Source organism: Hippoglossus hippoglossus, chromosome 22 (genome assembly GCF_009819705.1).
Source record: "Hippoglossus hippoglossus isolate fHipHip1 chromosome 22, fHipHip1.pri, whole genome shotgun sequence".
Classification (NCBI taxonomy): domain Eukaryota; kingdom Metazoa; phylum Chordata; class Actinopteri; order Pleuronectiformes; family Pleuronectidae; genus Hippoglossus; species Hippoglossus hippoglossus.
Window position 1 is genome coordinate 5,869,729 of NC_047172.1, and position 27,210 is coordinate 5,896,938.

The following is a 27,210-nucleotide window of genomic DNA, read 5'->3' on the forward strand; positions in this document are numbered from 1 at the left end:
GAGAAAAGACATGGTTCCAGAAGTCACCCGACCCGGTCGACATTAGACGGTGCTGAAGACGCCTGTGCTGGCCAGGCCGTGATAAATGCTTTGTTTAGAAACACGAAGACAAAACATGTTCCCCACCTGAAAAAATGTACACCTCATCAAACCCCCACCCGGAAAACCCCCTCGCCCACACACACCCAAACCCTCCTACTGAAACAGGCTATGGTTATACTTGTCATTATAATACGATATCTGAGCTTCTCATAAAAAATCAATCTCTATGACTTTTATATCACGTCGCTGTGCATATACACTGGGTCTGAAAATATCAACACAAACAATATTACATTTCCCATATTTAAATCGGTGCCCGAGTCGTTTTTCCTATTTTCTTTTTCCGCACAGGCCAGGCCGCTCTCCCTCCTCTCCATCTCTGTACATCGGCTCTTTTTTTTTTCTCCTTGTAGCTGGAATTCATCCAGATAGTGCAGAATTCCAATTACAATTCAAGCTTGGCCACTTCCAATACTTGGTGTGAGGATGGGATAGCAATGTGTGCAAAAAAATCCAATTTTTGTGCATCCAGGCCTATCGCTAAATGCATCCTGCCGTGATTGGATGATAGGAATTGCACGCGACAAGTTTAATCATGGCCACGGCTATATCTACCCCATCGGTGGCTAAAAGTCAATAGTCAAATCAAAAAAGGACCCCCTGATATGAGTGCAGAGACATTTCCCTTGTGTTCTTCAGCTGAGAGGTGCTGTCCCACCCAGAAGTTGGGGATCAGAGATGAAGGGTCGATTCCCAGGCAGCTCACGACCCCAGCCCTCTCAGCCAGGCCAGGGTAGGGTGTCCACGGCTGGGCCATGGAGGGGGGGGCTGGCAGTGGGGGTGGTTGGTGGTTGTATAGAGGTGGAGGTGGGAGAGGAGGGGGGGGGGGACGGAGACAGAAGGCTTCCCTGAGGGGTGGTGGATTTAGAGGGACAGCCAGCCCGGCTCAGCAACCCTGGGTGGGAGCTCCAGGAAGAGGGGGAGAGGGGTCACAGCCAGGAGGAGAGTCCCAGTGAGGCCAGAACAGCTAACAGGGCCACGCACCCTGGCCTCCGGCTCGGACCTCCGTCAGTCAGGAAGGGCTCCGGAGAGTCATATCCCGACCCATCTGAAACAGAGAGAAGAGGAGCACGAACAAAACGTCTGAACTGAGAGGGACACGGAATAGACAAGACAATCTGAGAGTGGATGAACAGGGGGAAGTGGATTTAGAGACAATGGGTAGACAGGCGAGACTGTTCAAGGGGGGGTAGGGGGGGGGTGGGGGGACAGTGTGGAACGTGAGCGACAAACTGGAGAAGTCTCACCCTTCAACAGCCGGGGAGAGGCTGAGGGAAGATGGCAGAGAAGGATGAGGAAAGAGGAAAGAGCGAGGAGGGAGGAGGGAGGAGGAGAAGACGACAGCAACTGAGCTCTGCAGGGGGTTTAACCAACCTAATTACAGTTTAATCACAGCGACTCAGAATCTGGAGCAGCTAACACACACGCACACACACACACACACACACACACACACACACACACACACACACACACACACACACACACACACACACACACACACACACACACACGTGCAGCCCCTCACAGCTCACCCGAGTGACAGTATTTCACAGACGAGATGGAAGTTGCAATGTCAGACAGATTACTTTAACAGCACAAAAAAAAAAGAAGCAGGATCTCAGAGAGGAGCCGCAGCAATGACAGAATAAAGGAACGTATGTTGTTTCAGTAATTATGGAGGAGGAGAGAATTTCCTTCCCCCTTAGCGAAAAAAGATGGAATGATCTGAGCCTTGAAAGCTGGGAAGGCCGACTCTCATCCTTGTACGAAGATCTTCAAAGCCGTGTCATTATCTGGGGAGACGTGTTACTACCCGGGTTTGATTCCTCAGTCTGGCTCAGGTCGAGGAAACTCACAAGGGCGTCTTTTGGAAAGGCGCTCAGGTAGATTTTCAGGATAACGCAAGGTTAGCGTAATGCCTGCTGCAACCTGATCCCCCCGTGTATGCCAATCCGCCGTCTAGCTATTTTTGAAACGGGCACTATCACCGGCCGACACGTCTGCTCTGGTGTCAGCGATCTGAGAGGAGCTATTTTCTAAAGAGTGTGTCTTACCAGGCCGCCTGCTGTTTGGGGGAAGAAAAAAAAAAGAAGACCTGCTTCATCTTTTTACCACATGGCTGGTGCATGAGGCGGATTTCATAAAAAAATATGAAGTGTCTAATATTAGATTAGACTTCTTCTGTATGCGATTGGTTTATTATTAGATTGCTCTCTGGTTTCTCATGAGTAAATCTAGCTAATAGAGCGGCGCTTGCGGCCTGGTAACGTTTTCAGAGAGCACTTTCATCCTGCCCCCTTCTCTCTTTACAAGGACAGAAGGTCTCCCTCACACCCAGTGCGATGTGATGTGATGTGATTTGATGTGATGTGCGTATGCCACTTTGTGCCTGTGCCTCTTCTCCCGCGTCTATGTGTGTGTTTGCGCCTGTGCATTCTTATGTGTGCGCCGGCATGTGTCAGAATGTGTGTGTGTGTGTTTGTGCAAAAGGTGTTAAAGTGTTGCCTGGCCGGCCTGTGAATCAGAGCAGAGACTGTTGCCGGGGCATTCTATCAAGCCTCTTATTCCCCCCTAATTTTACTTTGATAGCCAATCTGGACCTCGGTGTGCGTCGGCGAGTGTGTGTCTGTGCGCGAGTGTGGGTGTGTAGTTGGAGCGTGACTCACCTGGAGGTCTGACATACACCTTCAGCTTTAGACACGCCCGCCCCACATGGTTCGGGTGAGGAGACGCTGTAGAGAAAGAAAAAAAAGCAGAGAGATTGGACGAGGAGATTAGCTGAGAGATAAAGTGATTTGCGCCGCTGATTGCACTCATGAAGTAATTGGGGACATTTAATAAAAGTTTGATAGTGTTCTGTCACTGAGGGCTAGAGGCTTATTACCAGGTGGTTAGCAGCATGACGAGAAAGGAGAGATTGCTGCGACCATGGCCTGATTAATCTGTTTGTGGGCCCTGTCGCAAAAAACAAACCGAGGGCCCCCCAATCACTCCCATTCCTACTCTTTTTTCGACTCTCTCTTTATAATAAATCCGGTCAACAAGAAAACAAATGAAACACATTTATTTCATAATAAGCAGCTTATTAAGGTAGATTGGACTTTGGGAACCAAAATAAGACCTGACCGTCCATTATCCATCCACTAGCTGTGGCACTTAAGGGGAGCTGGAGCCAATCCCAGCTGACACTGGGTGACATCGTGGCTAAACCCTGGACACTGATAAAGGGTTAGGGTTCATGTCGGAATATGGCTAAACAGAGACAAACAACCGATCACACTCAACAACACAATTTAGGATTCAAACCAAGGACCTTTTTGGCTGTGAGGCAACAGTGCTAACCACCACACCGGCCCCCCTGGACAGGATCTCAATGTAAAATTATACAACTGGTGATACTGTAAATGTTCTTGTCTTCATCAAACCAACAACTTGTGAAATCTCACATTCATTGTCCTGCTGTGAACTCACGAGATCCCCAACTGCACATTATTGCACAGCTGAAAATATTCCCCACCAGATGCTCTATTTACTTCTGTGCGAGTCACGTTAGCTAAAAGCTACAGTGTCCAGCAGAGTCAGCAAATGTTAATCTAGATGGCACTCAGTAGAGCGCATATACCTCTAGTCCCCTGAATCCAATCGAGCGGCGCCAAATCTCACCCACTCATGAATACCAGTTCCCCAAACGTGCCTGATTTCTTCCATTAAGATCCATTAACTGGAAAAACTCCATCATCTCAAAATGTTATGGAAAGTGAGAAAAGCTTTTTGGATCTGCCCCCTGATCCAGATCTTAATGGATTCTACAACATTCACCAAGTTTCGTTATAATCCGTTGTTTTTGTGTAGTCGTGCTTACAATCCAACCAACCAACCAGCAAACGGACAGGGGGCAACATTAGCTTCTTGGTGGAGGTAGTAACCTATAGAGATGATAGATTTCCGAAGATCTACGTATGTCTTTGGTAGGAATGAATGAGTGATTAGCCAGGTTTGGGCCTTTGTATTGGAATTGTGAACACTGATAAAGATCATGGAGGAGCCTTATCATTTAAGTAACAATGCAGGACCCGGCTATATCAAATGTTGTCCTTCCAAATGATGTTTTAATTCACTTTGACTGCTCTCAAACAAGTGTCACAGGACGGTGGTCGAGCCCCGTCCCCTTTTGGAGACTCAGAAGTCAGAGACGTCTTTGGCGCTGACCTCTTTTCCTCTGACACAGATACGTGCAGACATCTCTTCTCGTTCACTGGGCAATTGTTAGCGCAAAGTGAAACACACAAAATTGTAATCAAGTCGGTAGAAATATGTCATGGCTGGTTAATCAGGAGTGTAAAGGAAGGGCAGTATTTTACGCTGAATAACTTGTTAGAATTGGAGTTTGCTGTAGTCATTACTGCAGCCTATTACTTTTTTGATGTAATTTATTGCTTCAAGCATTTGGATATATATATATTTTATTTTTTATAATGTGCTTTTAAGTTCTAAATAAACCCATGGTCCCAAGCTACTCCTGTAAACATACTAAGCACTTCAGGCAGTGTAAACAAGTCTGTGAGGGATGAGCCCACATACTGGGATTCGGTCACACTCGCATTCATACCTTAGGGAAATAAGTCGCTCTCCAATCGACCTGACTTGAATGTCTTTTGGAACGGGGGAATGAAATCCATGCAAATTCCTCACGGCCGCGGCTCGCCCTTCTCACAGGAGAGGTGACGGTGCTAACCACTCAGCCACCACGCCCCCCCCCCCCCCCCCCCCCGTCTGAATCCCTCCCCAACAAAAATGGGGAGAAGTGTTAAAAAGTGACTGTAATTCAAACTTCAAAGTGCAGTAAATGAAACTGAATCTGGGTTTTTAGTCGCACTTCACTCTGATGTGAAATAGAAGTGGAGACCTCAGAGGTGATGGTTGACCAACTCGACACACACCTATATGCGGATGTGTTGAGGAATATGCGCACAAACGCTGATGGGATGCGGCAGCGGGCGTGGAGACCTTTTGGCCTTCTCCCTTGAGGAAGTCCGCATCGCCGGAGCCCACGGTGACCCTAAAGAGGACTGTCATCAAGATCCACAGCGCACAGGAAATAAATCCGACCCTTCCCTTGCCCTCTCCTCCCTCTTTTTCTGCCCACAACTCCTCCCTCCATCCTTCCCTCTGCCCTTCACCTCCTTTACCCTTTCATGCCTTCTCTGTAGCCCACTTCCTTTGCCTCCAATTTGATACGAATCATCCACCTACCCTCCTAACAGCGTGCAGAGAGATTGTTTTGTGGCGATGCGCCGCTGGCCTGGCATCAGGTTCTCTGTCCCGCTGCACCTCTTTGTTTTTGGCTTCCCCACTGTTTGACTGAAAAATGGCAACACTGGGAGAGAAAGAGAGGTGGAGAGATGCCCCCTTCTCCTTTCCCCCCTTTTCTTCTCTCTGTGACCTCCAACAATTTTCACTTTTGTCTCCCCTTTTTTTTCTCAAAAGTCTTATCAGCTCTTGCAGTGCCTCTTGTTCCCAGCACATCCACAGTCCGGCGGCCCCCCCGAAAACCCATTGAAAATCACTCAACCTCATCAGATGGCAGCTGGGAGAAGTAAGAGGTGGAGCAGACCTGTCAACATGTCAACCACATGACAAACACACACGCCGACGTGCACACACAGGCACACACACACACACACACACACACGTCCGGCTGCAAATCAGCATCAAAGATTTATGTGTTTTACTCTGTAGAATATCTGTAGAGAGCACACACACACACACACACACACACACACACACACATACACACACACACACACACACACACACACACACACACACACACACACACACACACACACACACACACACACACACACACACACACACACACACACACACACACATTGGAAGGGCCGGGTGGTTAAAAATGTCCCATGCAGTCATTCCACATCAATACTGACCTGTTCATGTGTGTATGACTCTCTCTCTCTCTCTCTCTCTCTCTCTCTCTCTCTGTGTATGTGTGTGTGTGTGTGTGTGTGTGTGTGTGTGTGCATGTGAGAAACAGCGAGAGACAAAAAATGTGTGTGCGCTTGTCACTCAAGATGATGGACATGGCCTTTCATGGACTCACAATTGCCTGACAACTGACCCCGCAACCAGCCCTACCCCCCACAACACACACACACACACACACACACACACTCAAGCCTTGCGGAATACACACAGCCCTCAGGGGTCCCAGAGACACAGTACTATAGTCAGCAACTATACAACTCTGGAGGGGCCCTGTCCATCCTTACATGAGACAGAAAACAAAAGAGTGTGAGTTTGTGCGTGTGTGTGTACCGACTGGGAAAGTACACAAGGACATTGGGCGGCTGCAATCTTAGTCTCTTCGTCTCTATGTGACAGCGACAGACAAAAAAATATATTTGCAAATACTTGGTATCATTTTTTCTCATTTGCGACAAATAGTTTTGCTTTCTATCTCATCATCTGTAAAAGTAATCAAGTACTGTTGTGCGTTACGGTTTGATTTTCCAGAGATTACATTCAAGAGCTCTATTACAAAGTAAATTTGCATTCCAACCTGTGTCAGTATCTGTATGATGAGGAGATATATGATCTCTGTAAGGTCAGAATCTGTGTCCAAGGACAGATCACTGTCAGTCAAAGAAATATGTTGCACCTGCATGGCGACCTTAGACTGGGGAACTGAGAACCTCATCCCATTATGGGTCATGGTGAGAACGCTTCATCTCCGACTGAAGAGGTTAAGGTCGGTTTCCAGCCGAGTGTGGAGCCGCACCACAGGGATAAATGAAGCGACCTGCGTAGAGGCAGACATGCTCCTCGTCGTCTTTCAGAGGAGACGTCGAAAATAATTACTGTTGACAAGCAGCAATTGATGTGAAAGTAAAAACTCTGATTACTATTATTATTATTCCTGGGAAAACAGTGAAAATGTTGAATATCTCGCAATGTGAAAGACGATGAAAAACAACTCCTGGATCCGAACCGATTCCTTTCATCCTTCCACACAAGTTTGGTGGAAATCTGTTGAGTTGTTTTTGTGCAATCTGTAACGGACAGGGGTGAAAACATGTCCTCCATGGTGGAGGTAATAGCTTTGACCATTGCAGATACAACAGTTACAGCTTTAGAGTAAGTCAAATAGATTTAACCTCTGAAAGTTACATCTGAAACATTATCGAGTCTACAAAGTATTTAATGCTAAGTTTGCACACTGCATCTTCTCACTTCTCGCCACAAAATCAACACAATCGATCATTTGTTCCTTTGCAAACATTTCCCCAGCTGCTCTGTGAATTCAAACAGGAGGACGTCTCGTCTGAAGTTAAAAAGTGGCTGTTTTCCGAGCAGCGGCGGGAAAGTTTGGGCATCGACAGCAAAGCTTTTGAAAGTCAATTTAATGTGCATTTCTCTGATAACCCAGTGATCTTGCAGTAAACTGTTCGGATGTAGTAAATCTATCCCACCCATCTGGCAGCTGAAAACAATGTTTAAGAGTAATTTGAAGATACGATTTGTCTCATGCCTGGCGGGGGAATGATAGCGTTTTAACTCTGTTCAGAAAAACAGTCTCAGGGGGCAAAGCCCATCTGTGATACTAATACATCACTTGTTGATGTGAGGAGAAACATCAATACAGCTAATATAAAAATGATTACAAACTACGCCCGGTGACATTTTTACCACTTTGCTGAGCACACCACTTACACTCTCCACAGAAGCAGAGAGATACATCAAGAAATAAGGAGAGTGAGCGAGTGCGGGGGGGGGGGGTGTGTGAGCGATGGAAGGTGTGTTTACGCTCGCCTGTGGCTGTGCGAGCGACATGGCGGGCTGTGTTTGAGAACTCTCTCAATCAGCTTCTGTTGATTGCATATTTACACGTGGTTTACAAATGCATATTGAACAGGAGGGTGGATTACATGCAAACACAGGACACACGCGCACTCACATGCACACAACAAACAGACAAACACCATTTTTACCTGCACACACACACACACACACACACACACACACACACACACACACACACACACACACACACACACACATATAAGGAGTAACAGTGCCAGGCTGATAACCTACAGATGTAGTAGTACTCATGTCCGGGCCTGAACTCAAAGCCCAGGGAGAAGGGAGTGAAGAGCTGGAACTTCTCTGAGAAGCGCAGGGGTCCGTCAGGACCGCTGGGACGGTTGCACTCCCAGCGCTTGAAGCCACGCATCCTGTGCTGGCAGGAAGTGTAGCCCTCGTGGTTGACCATGAAGAGGATGTAGCGCTCCATGCGCCCGTGGGACGGAGGACCCTCATAGTAAGGACAGTAGATGTCCAGATAGTCATTGATGTTTACTGCCACCCTGTACTCTCCGTGCCAGAACCTGCAAGACACAAAGGAAAGGAAATTAAAGTTTCCTCAAGAAATGAACAGGCAAAGGAATATGCACTGAATCAGTGGGCAGACGTCCATGTGACAATAGTTTAGTTTACAAATACATCCCTACAAAACCATGAATATTTACAACCTATATCGAGTTTCTGAATGATTGCACGGCATAAGGAAAACTGCGGTGAGGGTCCGTTTAGTGCAATCACGCTGTGCACGGCAATTATATGAAATATTATGACTGCTGTTTGGACATTTCTGTGTTTGCACATCTCCCCAGGAAGCTGAGAGGTCACAGAGAGCTACACAACTGCAGCCTTCAGAGATCCAACGCATTGTTTCCGAGGACATTTCCAATGTTTTATTATAGAGGGTCATTGCAGTGCATAGCAAAAACATCGAACAGGGTGTTTTTTAAAACTTATTTAATAAAATAAGATCTATCTTTGTCAGCTATGCATCAGGGGAATGGTTTGTATGTTAGAGATCCAGTCTTTCTTCCTGTCAGAGCGCCTCAATGAGCCGACTCCTCTGACACTCAAGAGAAGTGGGTCATGTGATGGAGGAGGGTACACATTATTATCCCGTCCCCTAAAGCCGTGTATACAGGCAGCTGTGGTAAGAGTCCACTTAGTTCCGTACACATCCCAGATCACCGGGGTCGGTGTGATGAATAGAAGTGGGTCAGAGGTTAGTGAAGAAGACGTATCAGTGCATAGACACATTGTGGAGGGTAAGTGCGGTGGAGGAATATGCAATTTTCCTTCCTGCGTTCCTCCTTCTGGCACCGAGTCAAGGATCATGTGCAGGTAACATATGGAGAAACATAAGTTGGCATCTCCGCCCGTCTCTGTTCAAAAGCCTCTGCTAGTTATGATATATTACAACCATATGGCTGCATCCTCTCCCCACATAATACAAGCTCTCTTTAGGTTTATGGTTTTGTGCCAATGTTGCTCGTGTGCACGGAAAGCGGGACTCGTGTTTACAATCTTGAAGTCGGTGGAGTGAGACGCTCTTCTCCTAAAGGATGAGACCTGTGATATTCTATATTCTTGTCATTGCCAACAAATGCCATTAAAAGATAAAAAAAGCCAACTGTGTATTATAATTGAACTTTTCAACTCCTCTACCCTGTCTGCGAACCCCAGCCTCAGGCCCACTGGCTTCTTCTGAAAACATAAATGTCTAAAAATGGGTCACGAACACCTACTTTCATTTTTTAAAAGAGGCTAAATCATCCTCTAAAACAGCTTGATACTGATTTTTGTCCCTCTTTTGCAGAAATTAGTCAAACAGGACTGCGGTGCATTTGTTCGGGAGTGTTTCTACCAATGCATTGGTGCATATTTGATGCTCTTGTGGGTATTTTTCCGCAGCAGGATGGTGAATTTGAGCTCAACTCACAGCGTCCATGTTTATGGTTATGAAGAAACATTTCAGTTGCTGTCACAGTGTTGCTCACTGACAGTTTGGAACAAAAAAATGGAGCTGAGACGACTAATCCCCACAAGGATTTGGATAAAACACTTAAAAGTACAGAGAATATCACAAGACGTATTCATAAAACAGTCTTAGCTTAATATACTAAAGAATATAAAGTTTACAGCTACAATATGAATCAGCATCTTTAAAGTATTTAATACTTCAGATATTTTATTTACAGCGCTCCTCAAATGTCTTTTTGCATTTCCAACAACCCACAGTGATTTTGATATTCACGTTTCACTTTGAATATTCTTCACTAAACACTTTAAAGGATGTTTAAAATTCACATGCGTGATAAGCTAGTGTCGATTACTCTGTGAGCATGTGCATGTGTCTGCGTCTGCGTCTGCGGCGACCACTTCCTCTGGCATTTGTCGTTATCGTCATCCTTCGCCATGGCCACGATCAATTTGATTTCAAATGTACCACATCGAAACACGTTTAAAATTCAGCTGCTGCACGTTATCAAATCTTGTTTCTCCAAGCTCGGTAAATTTGAGACGCAGGAAGATGCCTGCAATCAAATGAGCGTAAACAAAGCCAGTTGTCGGGGCAATCTCGTCGTCTCAGATGGCGTGCGCGCACACAAGCTTTTTAAACAAATTCATCATTTTCCTCCTCACCTTGGCAGTAATTGATTGCCTCGAATGAAGACATTTCGGTCTAAGCACTTTTGGTTAGTGGGATATTTAGCTTTGGGACAAATTATCCCAATAACGCCAGTCCTATCTCGCTCCCAGAGGGCAAATCAGGAAGTGAGTTAGATGTAATGAGTGCCTTCATGCTTCGGTGCCCTATCAGAGCGAGTTTCGCAGGTTCTAAAGGGATCCTTGAGCAGATCATTTAGATGCATTGATCCACTGGGGAGCTCCTCTCGGCTCTCTCTGCTCCCAATCAACTCTGATTAACAACTAAAGGGAAAAGGCAGAGAGGGAGAGAGAGGAACAGAGGCAGAGATGCACGGAATGAGAATAAAAGGAGTGATAGGAAAGAACAGAGGGAGTGAGACAAAGAGAGGAATGGTAGGGGAAAAGTGGAAATACGTGCAGACTGAGGACAAAAGTGAGCGAGAGGCAGAGAGCGGAGGAGGGGTAATGAGATTGCATGAAATTAGGGTTAGAAAAAGTCAGAAATAAGCAAAAATGCAGAGGAAAGAAAGAGGAGGAGGAGGAGGAGGAGGAGGAGGAGGCCAGCTGGAGGAAGAGCAGATGGAAGAGGAGTTTTCCGTCTTTCTTTTTAATTTGTACGATTGTGGGTTTCCATCCGAGACAAATGTGCTTTGCCTATTGATTGTGCACTGATACATTTATGGATGACTACCGTCTGAGCGTTAGCACTGTGTTTGTGTGCTTGGACGGAAATTGTGTGTGTATGTGTGTGTGTGTGTGTGTGAGTGTGTGTGTGTGTGTGTGTGTGTGTGTGGGGGGGGTGAAACAGGTCTCGATGAGTGAGGATGCTCAATCTAAGAAAGGGCTAATGTGCCAGGATACATTAAGTTGTATTAACCTACTCAGCTCCCTGCTCCTGTGACACCGTCTGCATTCCTAATTCGCCAAACTGCGGGTGCAGGTGTGCGCCACCGCACTCTCAGCCGTTAAACAGAACATGTTGGAGTGTGTGTGTGTGTGTGTGTGTGTGTGTGTAGTCATACGTGGATGAGTGTGTGTGTCCCTGCATCGCTGCCTCTAAGGCTGTGTGTCATCTGGAATTAAACACACACACTGCACTGGCCAAAAAAGACATGAGAATGCACTCTCACTTACGTCATGTAACTTCCTCACAGAACTTGTGTGTGTGTTAGTGTGTTAGTGTGTTTGTGTGTGTGTCTGTGTGTGTGTGTGTGTGTGTGTGTGTGTGTGTGTGTGTGTGTGTGTGTGTGTGTGTGTGTGTGTGTGTGAGGTGTGTGGGTGTCACTGCCGCAGGTATTGGTGTGTCTTTCTTCTAACGCAGCTCCGTCTCTGAGCAACTGTGTTTATATAATATTTCTTTATTTAACTAATTTCCAACAGCCAATACTTTATGAAAGAAAGTTGAATATGAATAAATGATGTTTTCTATCAACACAGTGAGGTTATGTCGTTAATTTTCATATTTTGTAAACTCCAATTATGTTGTCGGTAAAATGCTGTCAGACAATTTATTATTTAGAATTTAATTTAGTAGCTATTTAACTTCTATGAAACTTTTTAGGCACTCACAACATCTGGTTAACATTAAGGAAATTATATACAGTCTGGTTTAATCCAGAAAAAGTTTGCAGACACAACATGTTTATTTAAATATAACCATCACTAAGTGCTTTTGTTGCCTGGACCTAACGACCGGTGGGACCACGGATGCATCTGGCGTGACAGTCATGCACTTTGTACCATTCACCCAAACCTCGTCCAAACAACTCTATTAACTTCAGAGTAATTTAACATTTTAACTTCTCAACCTGGTGCAGTGAGACAGTGCACGTGTACTTTTGGGTTACACCTGAGGTCTTTAATGTCCTTGCACCCAAATACCTCACAGATTTACTGACCTGGTGATGGAGCCCTGCTGCTCCCAGGTCTCCCCCTTGTAACTCAGGGTGACCGGGCCTACGCTGTCCATTAAACTCCAACAGACTAATTCTGAAGCTTCTTTTAAATCCCTTCTTTAACAGATAATTGACACAGGCTCTTGTTGACATTGACTAATCCTATTTATTTATTAATATAATTCTATCTTCCTCATTGTTTTCTCTGCTCATGTTCCATTGGTTTGTCCTGGTTGTTTCTTCTTTGTAAAGCACTTTGCATGATTGCTAAGTGGTTAGAGGTGAAAACTAGTGAAACACGGCTTTTTGGTCTGGACTCATTAAAAGACAGATGTCATTGTAAGTTAAAACCTGACACCTTCAGCGTTCAGGTTGCTGGATCGGAGATATTTGGTTCCTGCAGCCGAGGGGATTGTTTAAAACTGATGATAGGCAGGAAGCAGACAGAGGAGAGAGAGAGCCGTCCTAAATACATAGTGGTGCCCAGTGCAGGACTCATATTCACAGTCTACTACCCTTTAAGTGTCATTTTCTTGATAATGTCAAAATTTACGACAGCGTATGAATAATTTCCCTGCTTTTAATTTAAGACATATGTGTGTGGAATCCTCATATTCTCGAAGCATCACTTCAACCTTTCAAAAACACATACTGGAGGAATCTGCCTCCACCCCAAATACAGTCAAGGTGAACGGAATTTCATTAGTGTCACACACTGTCAAATGTTGTCGTAGGGACAATTTCTTATGCAGAAAGTTGCTCCGACGAAATCTCTGCACAGCGAAGTTGGTGGATTATCCAGTAGGAGTTCCATGAAAGTCACATTGCTGTTTATTTCAATGTGGAGATCACCACCTGCAATGTAATAGGGCGGCATCTTCAATTTTAGACACATGCAGCAGAAAAAAACCCCAAATATCTACGTGATAAATAAACTTCACAGTGTTGCTCCAAAATATGAGTGGGTTAGTGTTAGGGTTTGAAATCTCACCCTTGTTCGCTCATTCCCTTTACGCGATATAACGGACGCTCAGCAGTGAAACGCATTGTGCTTTGTGGTATTGTTGCCGACTGCAGAAACCGTGACCTCTGCGGTTTTTGTCCCATTGTTGAATCTTTGAGGGCACTGTTTGGTGGAAACTTTCACACACTCAGAATTCAGACACTTGAATAAAATGGCAGACAGTGGTGCACAATGTGATAAATAGGGAGTGATTTGTACGCACTCTGTTTTTATTATAGTTGTTTTGTTGATATAGGTTTGCTGGAAACAGCCTTCAACCCATTGTATTTACTCTTTATACCATTAAGACCTGAGCAAATTCAATTCATTCCTTTGGCCATTGGCAGCGTGGTCCGTTTGCTAGCTGACCATTAGCGAGCTGATTCCTTCAGAGAGCTTGACTGTCCCTCTTCAATAAGTTTTTATTGCACAAAATGGTTTACAAGGATGAACCAAACACCACAAGGACAGTAGAGAGCAAAAATAAAACGTTATATATCGTCTATCTTACAGGTTTGTGGTCAGGTAGCTGTAGCACAGCTTTGTTACCGAAGTTTTTTAATGGCCTTCTACTGTACACAAACGATTTCACTATGTCTAACTTTAGTGACTCAGAGTTGCGGTTTTAAAAAAAAGCAAATATATGACAGAATGCAACACACATGAAAATCGACTGCAGCAATGTTCACTACAAATGTCTCATTTGTCAACAAACAACATCTTCCTTCAAAACGTATCCCATCCTTATAATTCTACGGATTATAAAGTACAGTAATATAAAACTATACACGTAGAGTCCCTCAGGTAGTTTACTCCAAAGTAGAATATTATCTTTATCGTTTGACTCATCCTGCGCACACTCTCCCCACCAGGACAAGAAATAATGTATATACATATTTTTCAGGTGATAAAACTTGATTATCTTTCGTTTCCAGTGAGAAATAGCTTTTTGTATCTCTGGGGTATTGATAGTCAATATACATTTTCACACCTAAATCTACCCAAAGTAGGAAGAACTTGACGATTAGGTTCAGAATGGAAAGAAGGATGGATGTTGAAAACTTTCTGCTCTCAGAACTTAGTCGTGTCTCCATGCAAAAGTCTCCAAAATACGTCCGTTACACAGAGTATTGTTGAAGTGCATGTTGTTCGGCACATGGTCTTTTCAGTGTTTTGTTCCGCAGCTCGAAGCCATTTCTTTATTTAACACTGTCTCTGCAATGTGATATGATGGTTCGCTTCGTTCCTTAATCCCCCCCGATGTCTCTCAGATTCTCCTCACTCGTTCACTGCAATTGAATTGTCTGCTGAGGTTAGCCAGATGCGGCTGAAGCACTCTGCCTTTCGGCTGCTGGCTCTCATCTGGACGTAAAAAAAAGGCTCGTTCGGAGGCTTGCACCCCAATCAGCGGTGAAGAGTCGGTGTTAAAAGGTTTTTGTGGTATTGTGTGTGTGCGCGTCCGGGTGAACAGCAGATAGAAATGGAGGAGTTCAAAAGTTGAAATGAAAGATTAAAAGAGGAGAGTGAGTGTGTGTATAGTGAGTGTGCGCGTGTGTGTGTGCTGCATTAACGCACTGTAGATGTAGAAGTATCTGTGCGTACAGTAATAAGTGTGTGTAGTGGCCTCTCTTTAGTATTCAGGCACCACTGAGTCATCAACACCATCTTTCAACGTGGTGGTGATCAAAGCCTCCAGGAGCCTGATGACGGAGAAGCCTCGGATGTTTACCGTACCTGCTTGTGTCCTAAACATCGGGCCAGATCAGCGAACAAACATCAAAGGACGCTTCGCTCTCTCCCTCCGTTCTCTCTCTCGCTCTCTCTCTCCCTCTCCCTATGTCGCCCTCCAGTCTCCCTCCATGCATAACTTCCTCCTTTTCTCCAGCCTCACTTGATCTCCCTCCGTGGCACTTGGTAATGCGGTGTGCATCCAGCGGAGTGAAAGCCCCGGGTACACGGGATGTCAGTCAAAGAAGAGAAAGTCGCCTCCAAGTCACCATCGAGGTTTTTTTCTTACAAAGATGGGTCAAGTGAAACAGGAGAGCTCTCCACAGTCCACGTTTGCAATGATGCAATATTTTGTGCGACAAAGACTCTTGTCATGGAAACCAGACTACAGCCCATTTAGTGGTCAGGTGGGCGACATCATGTTTGTTTTTAACGTGCATGGTAATAAATTGTGAAAATGGGTAAGTTAGGTTTTTGTGCACTTCAATCAAAACACTGCATATTTGAATTTTTGGCGAGCTTTTGGGAGACATTAGGCTAATGTGGCTATAAACAAATCCAGATTTAAAATATAATCAAAAAGCAAATGTTTTATGAGGAGGAAAATCCGCTTAACACAGTTTGTCGGTGTATTTTGTAGAGAAACACAAATGTGACCTTTAACTGAGAATCCAAGGTAAAAGGAAAAGAAAGACACACATTCAGGTTGACCAGGGAAATCAAAGTTCTCCTTCTGTTGGAAGAAACTTCAACTAAACGGACTGTTTATTCAACACATCACTCCACTTTTGAGTCAAGAAGAAAAAGGCAGATGACTCAGATGTGGATTAACTTTCAGTTTGAACATCTGATTCATCTCCGCTTTTCCAGTTCAAGGCGAAAGTTGGGAAGATTCAAGTTTTGCATGGGCTCAGTGGGCGATACCTTTGTGGCCGGTTTATCATCATCCTCTTATTTACAGTAACAAACTCCCACAACGATCACCTATCCGTGCAGGGGGCTGCTGGCCAAGTGAAAATGTGGAGCCTTTGAAACGAAAGATTTCACATTCCTCCTTTGAAATGCGCACAATTTCACCTCATTTGGCTTTTTGGCAGGAGGAAACCGCAGCTTCCTGACGTGTGTGTGTGTGTTTCTAAGTAGCCTGTGTCTCACTCTGCAGCTTCAGTCACTCTCAGTGTCTCTTCAATCGACTCCACATTACTCCCGGTTTCTATCTCTCTGTCTTCAATCTGTCTTTAGCTCCTCTCCTTCCTCACCACTCACCTCAGCTTCATTTCCTCGCTCTCCTTCCCCCTTCTCCTTCGCCTCCCACTTCCCCTCCAGGTGCACGGCAGCGTCTTTTGACATTGTGATACTGTTTCCTCTTTGCAGTCGTTATGATTCTCTTTCCTTCTCTGTTTTCTCGTCCTTGATCTCGTCTCTGTCTTAACCCCCCTCCCCCTTCTTCCTTTGAACGTATTTTTATCCCCCCCATCAAGCCTCATGCTCTCTTCTCATTTTTTTTTTTATGTTAAAAATGACATCCCTCTTCCCCATCAATACACACACACACACTCACACACACACACACTCACACACACACTCCCATCTTCCTCTCGCTAAGACTCTTTAGATGCTTTTCTCTCAGCATGAGGTTTTCCTTTCTCTTGCTGTCGTCTCTGCCTGCGATTCCCACTGCATTGCTGCTGATGCCTCGGAATGTGGGGCAAAGTAAATACATTCCCGCTTTCTACACAAACACACACTGAGACACACACACACACCTGCATGTAACACACCAGGGCACAGGCACACGGAAGACATATTGACACATATATCAAATCCATACATTAACACATGCAGTACAATGTATGCCCTCGTTAAGATATGTTGAATTATGTATATTAGCTCCTCCAATGTTCTGCGTAAACACAAGAAACAGAAAACGTAACACACGTGTGTTGTTCTGTACGTACGTAACAAAGCATGAAAAAATAAACCATCAAAACCACACCACACGCTCACATTGTGTGGCTGTGACAAGTTCCACATCTGTCACTCGGCATAATGTAGCCCATAGATCAGCGTGGTGACATTCAGCACATCTGAAAGGTTATTATGTTTTTCGTCAAGACGGGAAACATGGGGCCCCCCTGCGGACTCGCCGCCGCCTGCGCCAATGCCTGGCAAACTCATGCACGCAAGCACACATACAAACAAACTGTCAGACACAAACATGCTCCCCGTCATACAACCCGACACCCACAGACCGAATTAACATAACAAACCTTGTTGGAAAAACTACCCTCCAGACCCCCCTGGAAGGGTAATTGGCACCTTGGTGTTGTGGAAGCTAAAGCGTGCCGACAAAAAGTAGAAGACGGTACAGACCCAAAAAACGAGACAGATAGAGTGACACAGCCGGTGATGGATGGACAAGAAGGACAAGTTAGTCAGACAGCCAGGATGAGAGCCCGGGCACACGTGGTGCGTCTGACAGGCTGACAGACAGGGTGCATGATATGCCTGTATCAGCCGGCTTGTTTTCTGAGGGGCGTTCGCCGTGATGCTTTGGCACCGACGCCGGCGTGAACGGCATTGGGCTGTATTGGTATCGACAAGGTTGGCCCCAAGCGGAGTGAGAAGGAGCTGATGGCTGATGTCCAAGCAAGATCTCTCAACATGGAGACAGGAGAGGATTTGTGTCAGCCCCCCCCCCCCCTGCCCGAAGAAATGTCACGAAGCCACCGAGTCAATGTTTAAAGAGGCGGATGATTTATTTTTCATTCTATCAATACTCTTCAGATTTTATCATTCGGTTTCATCACTTTTTTTCTGACACACTTTTGGCTGTAAATCAACATGGCCACCAAGAGTTTGTCAAGGGAAAAAAAGTTTTCTTTCTTTCGGAAAGTTTCACTCTTATATTTCCATAAAACCTCCAGCGGATATTTTACCAACAACTTTATCCCGAGCGGAGCCGAGTTACTGAGCCAAACCGTATTTACGATACAAGATACCAGCGATAGAGTGAGTCTGCCATTTTGTAGCGGTGTCCGAATGTTCAGTAAAGTTTTTTACACCCTATATAGTGCACTCATTGTTTCCCATAATGCACCATGAAAAATAGTGTACAACCACTATATAATCTATATAATACAATATAATATAGAAGTATCTATATGGTGAAGTAGGGGAATAGTGAGTGATTTCAGATGCAGCCCATATTCTGCACCAAGACGTCTGGCAAACAAAGACTGTTTCATCAGGACAAACGGGAGGATTCTTCTCCCCATGAAACTTTATTATTTATTATGCAAATAAATATATGTTATTTGCATTTCTCCGTGTTTTGTGGTATTTTACTGATGAATGTTTTCTCTGTTCTTGTCTCGCACTTGCAGATTTGCTGCAGAAAATCAAGGGTCTATTGGTTCTTTTGTCCGTCCGCTGATTGACAGTCTGACAGATTAACCGATGGAGTGATTGACAGGCTGACAACACCATTACGTAACTGACTGGCCCACTGACTGACTGCTCACTTACTGACCACCTGGAAAACGGGGTGAAAGCGTGGCCAGCCGTCTGACTGACTGACTGCTAATCTTACACATGAACAAACTGGCCGGGTGTCAAGCCGACTGACTGACTGACTGACTGACTGACTGACTTATTAATTGTCTCGTCTCGCCGCCCCGAGAATCTTCATCCAATACGAACGGGTTGATCCAGATTGACGAGGTGAAATAATCCATGTAGTTTTGGGTCAGAGCGCTCAAGCCTCGTGTGGGTTTGGAGTCACAGAGGGCAGAGGGAGCGACCGGGGGAAAAGCTGCTGTATAGATTGCTTTGCAGCATCTCTAACGAGTAATTAAACACTTGAATGGAGTCCAATTAAGATACACACTGTATTTGCAGGCACAGCCACACACACACACACACGCACACACACATCCACACAAGTAAACATTAGCATGTAAATCAAAGACAGACATATGGAAGCATGTGCGCTCATACTAACATTCATTCACACACACACAGTCAGATGGCGCCATATGTGCTAAATGCTGTACGTGGTTCTGGATACATGGAGTGAAGGTCAACGACTCTCATACCGAGCATCTCCTCCTCTCTCCCCCCCCTCTCTGCCTCCATCTCTCCGTTCTCATCTCCATCACTTGCCCTCCTCAGCGTTCCCTCTCCTGTTTTGCCCATTTCTTTTGCTGTCAATCTCTCTTTCTGTCACTCACTTGCAATTCAATTTCATTGCCGATTGCCAAGGGTGCAAAAGCCCCCCCCAAAAAATAAAAAAATAAACCTACAACTAACAGATTCGGAGCTGAGATTGTCTTCACCAGAGAAACAACAGCACTGTTTTCTTTTTGTCCGGAAAATGTAAAATGACCCGTGTTAACGTCGGCCCTTCCGAAGCTATTGGGCCATCTGACGGGCGGCTCTGCCGGAGTTTACGGGCAGCTTAATCCTGGACTTATATTTCCTCCGGTTTTACAGAAAGTAAGGAAATTGTTGGAAGCAGCCCCAAGAAACATATGGTAGTGACGGGGGGGGTTCAAATGCTGTTTGATGATCCGACAAACTACTTAGCATACCGTTCCCTTATAGTACTGGAAAACCTCCCAAGGAGAAGTGTAGGTGGAAGCTTGACTTTCTAACCACCTCCTGCTAACAGTCGGTATTTGGTCGTCTCTTATTTAACCAAGTTAAATGGATGTTAATTCCCCAACGTAAACAGTTCGGTGGGTTTAACCGTGAGCACAGTACTTTTAGTTGCAGTTAAATCGCAAAAACCTTAACCCTCAAACAAAACCATGCTTTAGTACATTTCCCTTTAAACAGCCTGGATCTCCCATGTTTTTCCAATGCATGTGCTCAATATTTGGGGAACTGTATCTCCTAAATTGCAATAACACCAGGAGGATTTGGCTTCTTAGCTCGAATCAAAAAGCAGCGCTGCCTTCTCTCTGTCTTTCTGTATTCCTGTCTCCCACTCACCACATCTTGGAGTAATCCCACTGCACCCAAAACCGGCCCAATCCCCTTTTTTCTCATCTTCTCATCTTCTTCCCTGCCACTGATCTCCCCAAATTCCACCCCCACCGCCCTTTTTCTTCTTCTTCTTCTCTTTCTCTCTCTCTCTCTCTCTTCTCTGCCTCTTTCAAAATTCTCCCCTTCTGCAAACGTTACATCTCCAACTATACACTCTTCACCAAAAGATTATTCTTCGGGCTTGTACCCCGGCTTGGTGAGATAATGAACGCTTTTGTAGAATCATGCTCAAAAAGTTCGCACAGGCAAACTTTCATGCGAGAATCTTTTAAACTAGACGTAGTGCCTCACGGTTATTTCCCTGATCCAACCAGTCAAGTCACAGTTTATATCCACGTGTGTTCCTTTATGTGACTAAATGTGAAATATTGTCACAGCTTTTCTTCGTGTTCCTGAGTCATAGCGTTGAATAATCGGTAGAAATGTGTTTGTGCACAACAATAATGAAGTGAAATTGAACTTTGTGTTTTATCTTATTAGACATTTGAGTGAAATTCTGTCTTATTAGAATTATTTAATCAGAAATGTGTCTTGTCAGCTCACAGCAACCCTGAAAAAAAAAGAAAAACACAGAATCTGAATCCGCTCATCCTTGATTCCAAATGGGCGCCTGTGCCAGATGTTGCCTTCAGGCGTTCGTGATGAATTGTATTCACAAGCAGGGGTGTTGTGGTGGTGGTGGTGGTGGTGGGGGGGGGGGGGGACAAAAGTTGGCCTGAATACTCTGGGCCCTTGAAAAGCCTTTAATGAAAACTTTTTGTTTGAATTATTTTTTTATTTGCGAGTAATTCCTGTCACAAGTAAACTAAAAACTGACCGAATAAATCAGCAGAGAGAACAAATTACACCCCCCCCCCCCCCCCCCCCAAAAAAATAGCAGGCGCTCTCTGGCCCCTCTCGCTTCTTACAAAATGTGCACAAGGGTTTAGCCTCCCGATTCAGCTGAGTGACTGCTGATGCTGGAGCTGGAGGCTGGATCGCCTGCTGTGAGTAATGCTTTTCCTCAAGACAGCAAAATCAGGGTACCAAAGTAAAAAAGAAAAAGAAAAGAAAAGAGAAGAAAGTAGGGGAAAGAGTAAGAAAGCAAACTGAAGGGAGAACAGCTTCTGATGATTGTTTTTCAGAAGACAGGTGAGGGGGGGGGGGGGGGGGGGGGGGGGACGGTTTAAGCTAATACCAGCAGTTGTGCAGAGTGCAGGCAGTCACCCTGGAATCTAGCTCGGGGCATATTTGCATTGCATAACATAAATTAATCAGTGAATCATGCAGTAATCAGCATCACAGCTACATTGTGACGTTCCAACATTACTGAGCGGCGCTTGACATCATAGAACACAGTTTCGGAGACAGTCCCAGAGAGCGAAGCAGGAGCAGGTTCCTCATCAGAGGCTGTTGAGAGCTTGTGAAGTCGAGGCTTCTAAAAGTTATGAGAATCGTTTTACACTGAGGTGAAGAAAGTTCAGTTTTGGAGCAACATCTAATCCCTTTTTTCCAGTAAGATAGCAGAACAACAACTGATTCATTTGGATCTCATGCATATTCATATCATACATATGCTACTGTTCGATGATCCACCATTATTCTAAGAGGGTTAAACATAGTAACCCAAGAACTGTGGAGGAGAATAATTCCACTTTTAAGATCATGTTGATTTTATGAGGCAAAGTCTGATGAACCTATACCAGAGCAGTGCCTGTTCTAAACCTGCCTGTTTGGTCTGTGGTGATGCTGGTTGCAGCTTTTTCTATCTGAAACTGGAAAAGTGACCGACTCAGTCTGCAGAACCCTGAAGCTGCACAGCTGCTGCACAAACAGCTGTTCACCTGTTTATTCAAAGTTCAGTAAAGCTCGACTGATTCCCAGCCTCCGCCGCTGCTGCTTCACAACGCCGGGCGCCTGTTTATCCAAAGTTTATTCATATCGAACGTATCACTTGTTGAAATGGCACCAAATTCAACACTGGGCTCGTAACAGTACACATACGATGTGTGAAGCCTGAAACCTGTTGAAAGTTTGGTTGACTCAGAACTGTAAACTGCAGAATCCGTTGTTACCGTTGTCATGAACGTGCAAGTTGCCGCTGAGTGTTTTCAGATGGTTGGACTACATTAGACACAGTTGAAGGAATGACCATAAGGTGTTCTTGATATATATATATCGCATTCTAGTGGATGGATGGACGGACGACCTGAAAATATACCACAACCGGCCACTTGAAGTGATTTTCACTGCAGACGGGGCCGACTGAGCGATGACTGGTCAGCACAGAACCACTGCAAACACCAAACACTGCAGAAGATTCAGTTTCACTTCCTTTCTCTCGCTTTTTCTAATCATCTCCATGTGCTCGGTCTAAACCTTTTTTTTTGCCACCGCACCTCTCGCCTCCATCCGTCCTTTTCTCTGGATCTCCCCCATCTCTGATCATCTCCTTCCAGGGTACTCTTCTCCCCAAATATTCCTACTCTACCCTTTCATTCTCTCTCTCTCGCTCTCTCTCGCGTGCTTTTTCGCTCTCTCTCTCCATCTGGTGTCTCTCTATGAGCATTAATCAGAGTGCTCAAGCACCATGACCAAAACAACTCCACAGAGGCTCAGCTGCTGCTCTCTCCGAGTCTCTCTTCCTCCGTCTTGCTCCTTTTTTCTTCAGAAATAGTCACAGATATCCCACATACACACACTCACACACTCACACACTCACACACTCACACACTCACACACTCACTCGCACACTAAAAAAATCCATAAACATTAGTCAATCTTGGTTATGATTTCAACCTGGCCTGGAGCTACTTTTGTTGATGGTAGACGTCTTTCATACATCTCGAAACTTACTGTTGTGTGTAGGGAGCTTATTTCCCCCCCCCTGTAGTTGGAGTATGCTCAAACTACGGGTGTTGGGTAGGGGGGGGTGTTGAGTTAGGGAGTCAAATTGTGCAAAGATGTCCCGCAGTAATGTTTTTCACACACTCGTCTCGGTCCATCCATCACCACAGAGTCAATGCAAATCACTGACTGGGTTCTGAATGTGCGATATCAAAAGGACCCTCCATCTTTCTACCCTTTATTTTTTTCCCGCCGGCAAAAGGCTGAGCCGTGATGGAGGCTGCAGCTGAATATGCCATTAAAATTCACAGTTGGGGAACACATCTGGATGCCGCGGATCCCCTGGCGTTCTGCAAACACGCTGCCGCGCTCGTTTCGGCGGCAGCAACTCGTGGCTTGTTGAGGGCGACGCTGCCATTTTGGGGGCGACGTGGCCGGGATCGATGTGGAACCACGGCACGGAATGTGTTAGCAGATTTGAGTCTGTGACAGATGTTTTCTAAAAAATATTTTTCATCCGTCAGTGACATTTAAATACTGCATGAAAGCTTCTTAGTATTCAGATTAATTTTTTTCCTCAACTGCTTCTAATGGTGTTGGGAGATGAAAGTTAATAAATGGAGATTTAATTTGAAAGTGAACTTCCCTTGGTTTGCAGATTAATTATGTACACTGGATATTTATCTGTATAAATGGGTATTACATAATTCACACTTTGCTTGTAGGTGGCCAGAGTGATACATCATAAGGGACAGATCAATAAAGTGAAGTATTCGCTGTCAGAGTTCTGTCGGCGGATATTAAACCTGCAAAAACAGATTTTTTTGGAGATTTGGTTGTGGAAGCCGACATACCTTCAAATGGTAAGATGTACATATAGTGATATTGCACATCTGTTTGCAAACAGTCATATATTTTATCTTTAAGACCTGGAGCAACATTTATTTGGAGTCAGGTTTGTGGCTCAATATTTACTATACTTTTTGCTTTGTCTTTGGTTTCTACCACCTCCTGAAGGAAATATCTGGATTTTTAGCTACCAAATACTGTTACTTAGCTTCAGGTAAGAAGTTTTCTGAGGTCTGAGGTTTGTACAGAAGTCTAAAGAATAAATTAATAAATAAAATATCATGGATTTACCAAAAGTTTGATAATCAAAGGCAGTAAAATACAAGGGACAGAACTTTAAAACACTCAGAATTGAAACAACGCCAGTAAATGCACCCATTAAAACCAGTACTGCTCATTTGATTGGGTGTGATTGAATCATGTGTGACTTTTCCATTTTCAGGATTCTGGACTTTTTTCCCCCCAACATGTCACCCACAATTATTTCTATTCAAAATATATTTCAGGTGACGCCACTGAGAAGGAAAGGGGGCAATTACTTTTGTTACACTTCAAACTGTCACAAACATTATATCTGTAATTTAAATTCTGCTGAGACTGTGATTGTTTTTTGCATTTTAACAAATATAATATGGGATCATTTCCTACGTCAAAGCCGATATAGGAGGTTTTTCTGTCCAATTTAGTCTCTGTATTGTCTTGGGTTCATAATTTCGTGGGAAATGAAGGTACAATTTATTTTTGTTCTGCGATGGCCCTGAAATGCAGAACATGTCCAATCACCAAAAAACACAACAACAAATCAAAAAATACGACAAAACCCTATTGCATTTTCTTTTTTGCCATTGTGTTTTTTGGTGTTTTCCCATTTGTCGCTGTGATCTTTGCACTTCAGGGCCACCGTACTGTTCAATTCTGCTGCTCTGTGGAATTATTCTGAAAACAATCTGAGTGAAAACCTCCATTTAGCTGAAGGTAGCAGCACCTGAAGATATCGGCCTTTCAAAATAACCATATTGTTTTTAGATATACGCTGGTTTAAAGGCCTGCATTTTGATAAAGCTCTTGCTCAGGTAGGTATCACTCTCTACTTCAGCCAGGCTCCCAACAGTCGCCAAATTTGTTTCATCCGGTGCCAAACAGACGACAAGATCACTGGGAACAGTTAATTAGGGCACAGTCTCCCTGCTCTATTTCTTCTCTTTCCACTTTTAAAAATTAAAATCAAATGTATGTCTTTTTAAAAGTAGATAATAGGGTAAAATATGGGTAACTCCTTATATCTGATTGACTCTTCCTGTGCAGAGCAGACGTGTGCCCTACAAAGGTTATTCATACACTTCACTTCACTAAGGAGTAAGTTGCTGGATAAATGCATCTGTCTTGACAAATGCGGAGACCCAGGCTTTCAGAATTCCCTCCAGAAAACCTGCTGGTGACGTTTCGGATGCTACATCCATGTTTTTTGTTTTTTTTCACAGGGTAATGGATTTAAAGCGAATGTTCACCAGTGAGTCAGAGCGTGAGTCACCCGTGATCATGACGCTCACTTCACGAGGAGGAACTTCTTAAAAACTATTCTGCTGAATTATATTCTATGAATGAATCATAAAGATGTAACATTCTACTAATACACTGCTGAGGTTTAAGAGTGAAGAAGTAGTGGTCTTCCAGTTCTTTGCTGTTTAAGTATTTAGAAATGACCGTAGGTTCTGATGGAAAATGTGTCTCCACTTCCTCCGACTGCAAAAAGTGACGCCTAAATAATCTGAATATGGCTGATCTTGCAATTTTGTGATGGTGACGTCATTTTGGAGCAGTAGCGATCACGGAATGGAGCCAAAGAATCGAGGTCCCGCCTGTACACCTGTCTTCAGTCTCAGCTGTCAATCAAGAGGTTTCACTTGAACATACATCGTTGACTTTATTAATTAGGCCCATGTCCCATCTAACATGAAGGAGGCAGGGTTTACGACCTATACTGCAGTCAGCCACCAGGGGTTGAAGCAGATTTGGCTTCACTTCACTTTCAGCCTGTTTTTACACCAAACTAATGAGCAAAATTAACAATTGAACATATATCGGTGACAAAAACACCCTGAAATATAGTTTGTATTTTGACTTTTTTAGTTTGACCCGAGTATTGAAAAGAAAGAACAGGGGTTTATGACCCACAATGCAGGCAGACACCAGGGGGCGATCCAGATGATAAGGCTTCGTTTTTGGGGAAGCTTTCATATCATCTTATCTTTATGTTCAGTCTATGGCGACAATATAAAGCAGACAAACGTTTAAAACACCAAAATGTTCTCCACGATGAAGTCACACCACGTCAACTACATTTTTCTGCCTCTGGCCTGTGCAAAACAAAACAAAGCATTTGAATTGAATTTCGACAATTTGACTCGATGGTCAGTAAAATGTCAGAATGTCAGGATTTGATGTTTTTATCTCCTTTATTTTATTTTATCCGGGATCTGTTGCCGCTGCGGCACTTTGGTCTGGGGAGGATCTGAGCTGCGAGCTGCTACATGGCGGAGCAAGGGTTAAGGCTTTAAGAGGATGATGTGTGTTTGGTCTTCTTTTCATTGTGAGGAGAGAGCGAGAGCTTTTTTTTTTTGCTTCCTTTTAAATGGGAACACAGCTTTTCTCCACCGGTGGCCAAACCTTGACCCTCAAACCGATCTAGAAATAGGCATTCGCTGAGGGAGAAAAAGAAAAGAAACACACTCTCACACATAAAGCCTGCAGCCTTTCCTTTCACCACACACACACACAGTTCTCGGCTGCAAAAGTGTAGATGCATATAGTGCACGGACACACACACACACACACAGACACACACACACACTCACACACACCGCCATGGTTTTCCATTTTTTCACTCAGGGGAGAGGGTGAACTCATCTCGTCGACTGCTGAGTAAAATGCAGCAGCATACACACACACACACACACACACACACACACACACACACACACTCATGCACACGCACAGGATTGCATGCACACACACATACATACATGCACATAGCACACACACACACAAGTGCAAACACGTAGACCCCAAAAATACAGACCCAGACTGTTGTTCCAGATGTCTCTATCCTGTTAATAACCAAAGTGTGTCCCTGGAGCTCACACACACAATTGCACGTCTGTGTGTGTGTCTGTGTGTGTCTGTGTGTTAGTGTGTGTGTGCATGAATATGGACCTTACTGTCTTC

General features: G+C 44.5%; 1 protein-coding gene across 2 annotated transcripts in view; it reads right to left on the reverse strand.

The window, feature by feature from the left end:
* Positions 1–435: 435 nt before the first annotated feature.
* Positions 436–27,210, reverse strand: part of efna2a (ephrin-A2a) — a 76,182-nt gene continuing 49,407 nt past the window's right edge. Inside the window, exons 2-4 of one of the 2 annotated variants that reach the window (XM_034577176.1) lie at positions 8,221–8,513; positions 2,772–2,837; positions 436–1,150 (exon numbers count right to left, since the gene is read on the reverse strand). In XM_034577176.1, the coding sequence (XP_034433067.1) occupies positions 1,032–1,150; positions 2,772–2,837; positions 8,221–8,513 (478 nt within the window). In that variant the 3' untranslated portion in view covers positions 436–1,031. The remainder of the gene's footprint in view (positions 1,151–2,771; positions 2,838–8,220; positions 8,514–27,210) is intronic. The other variant, XM_034577177.1, reaches the window with a different exon arrangement.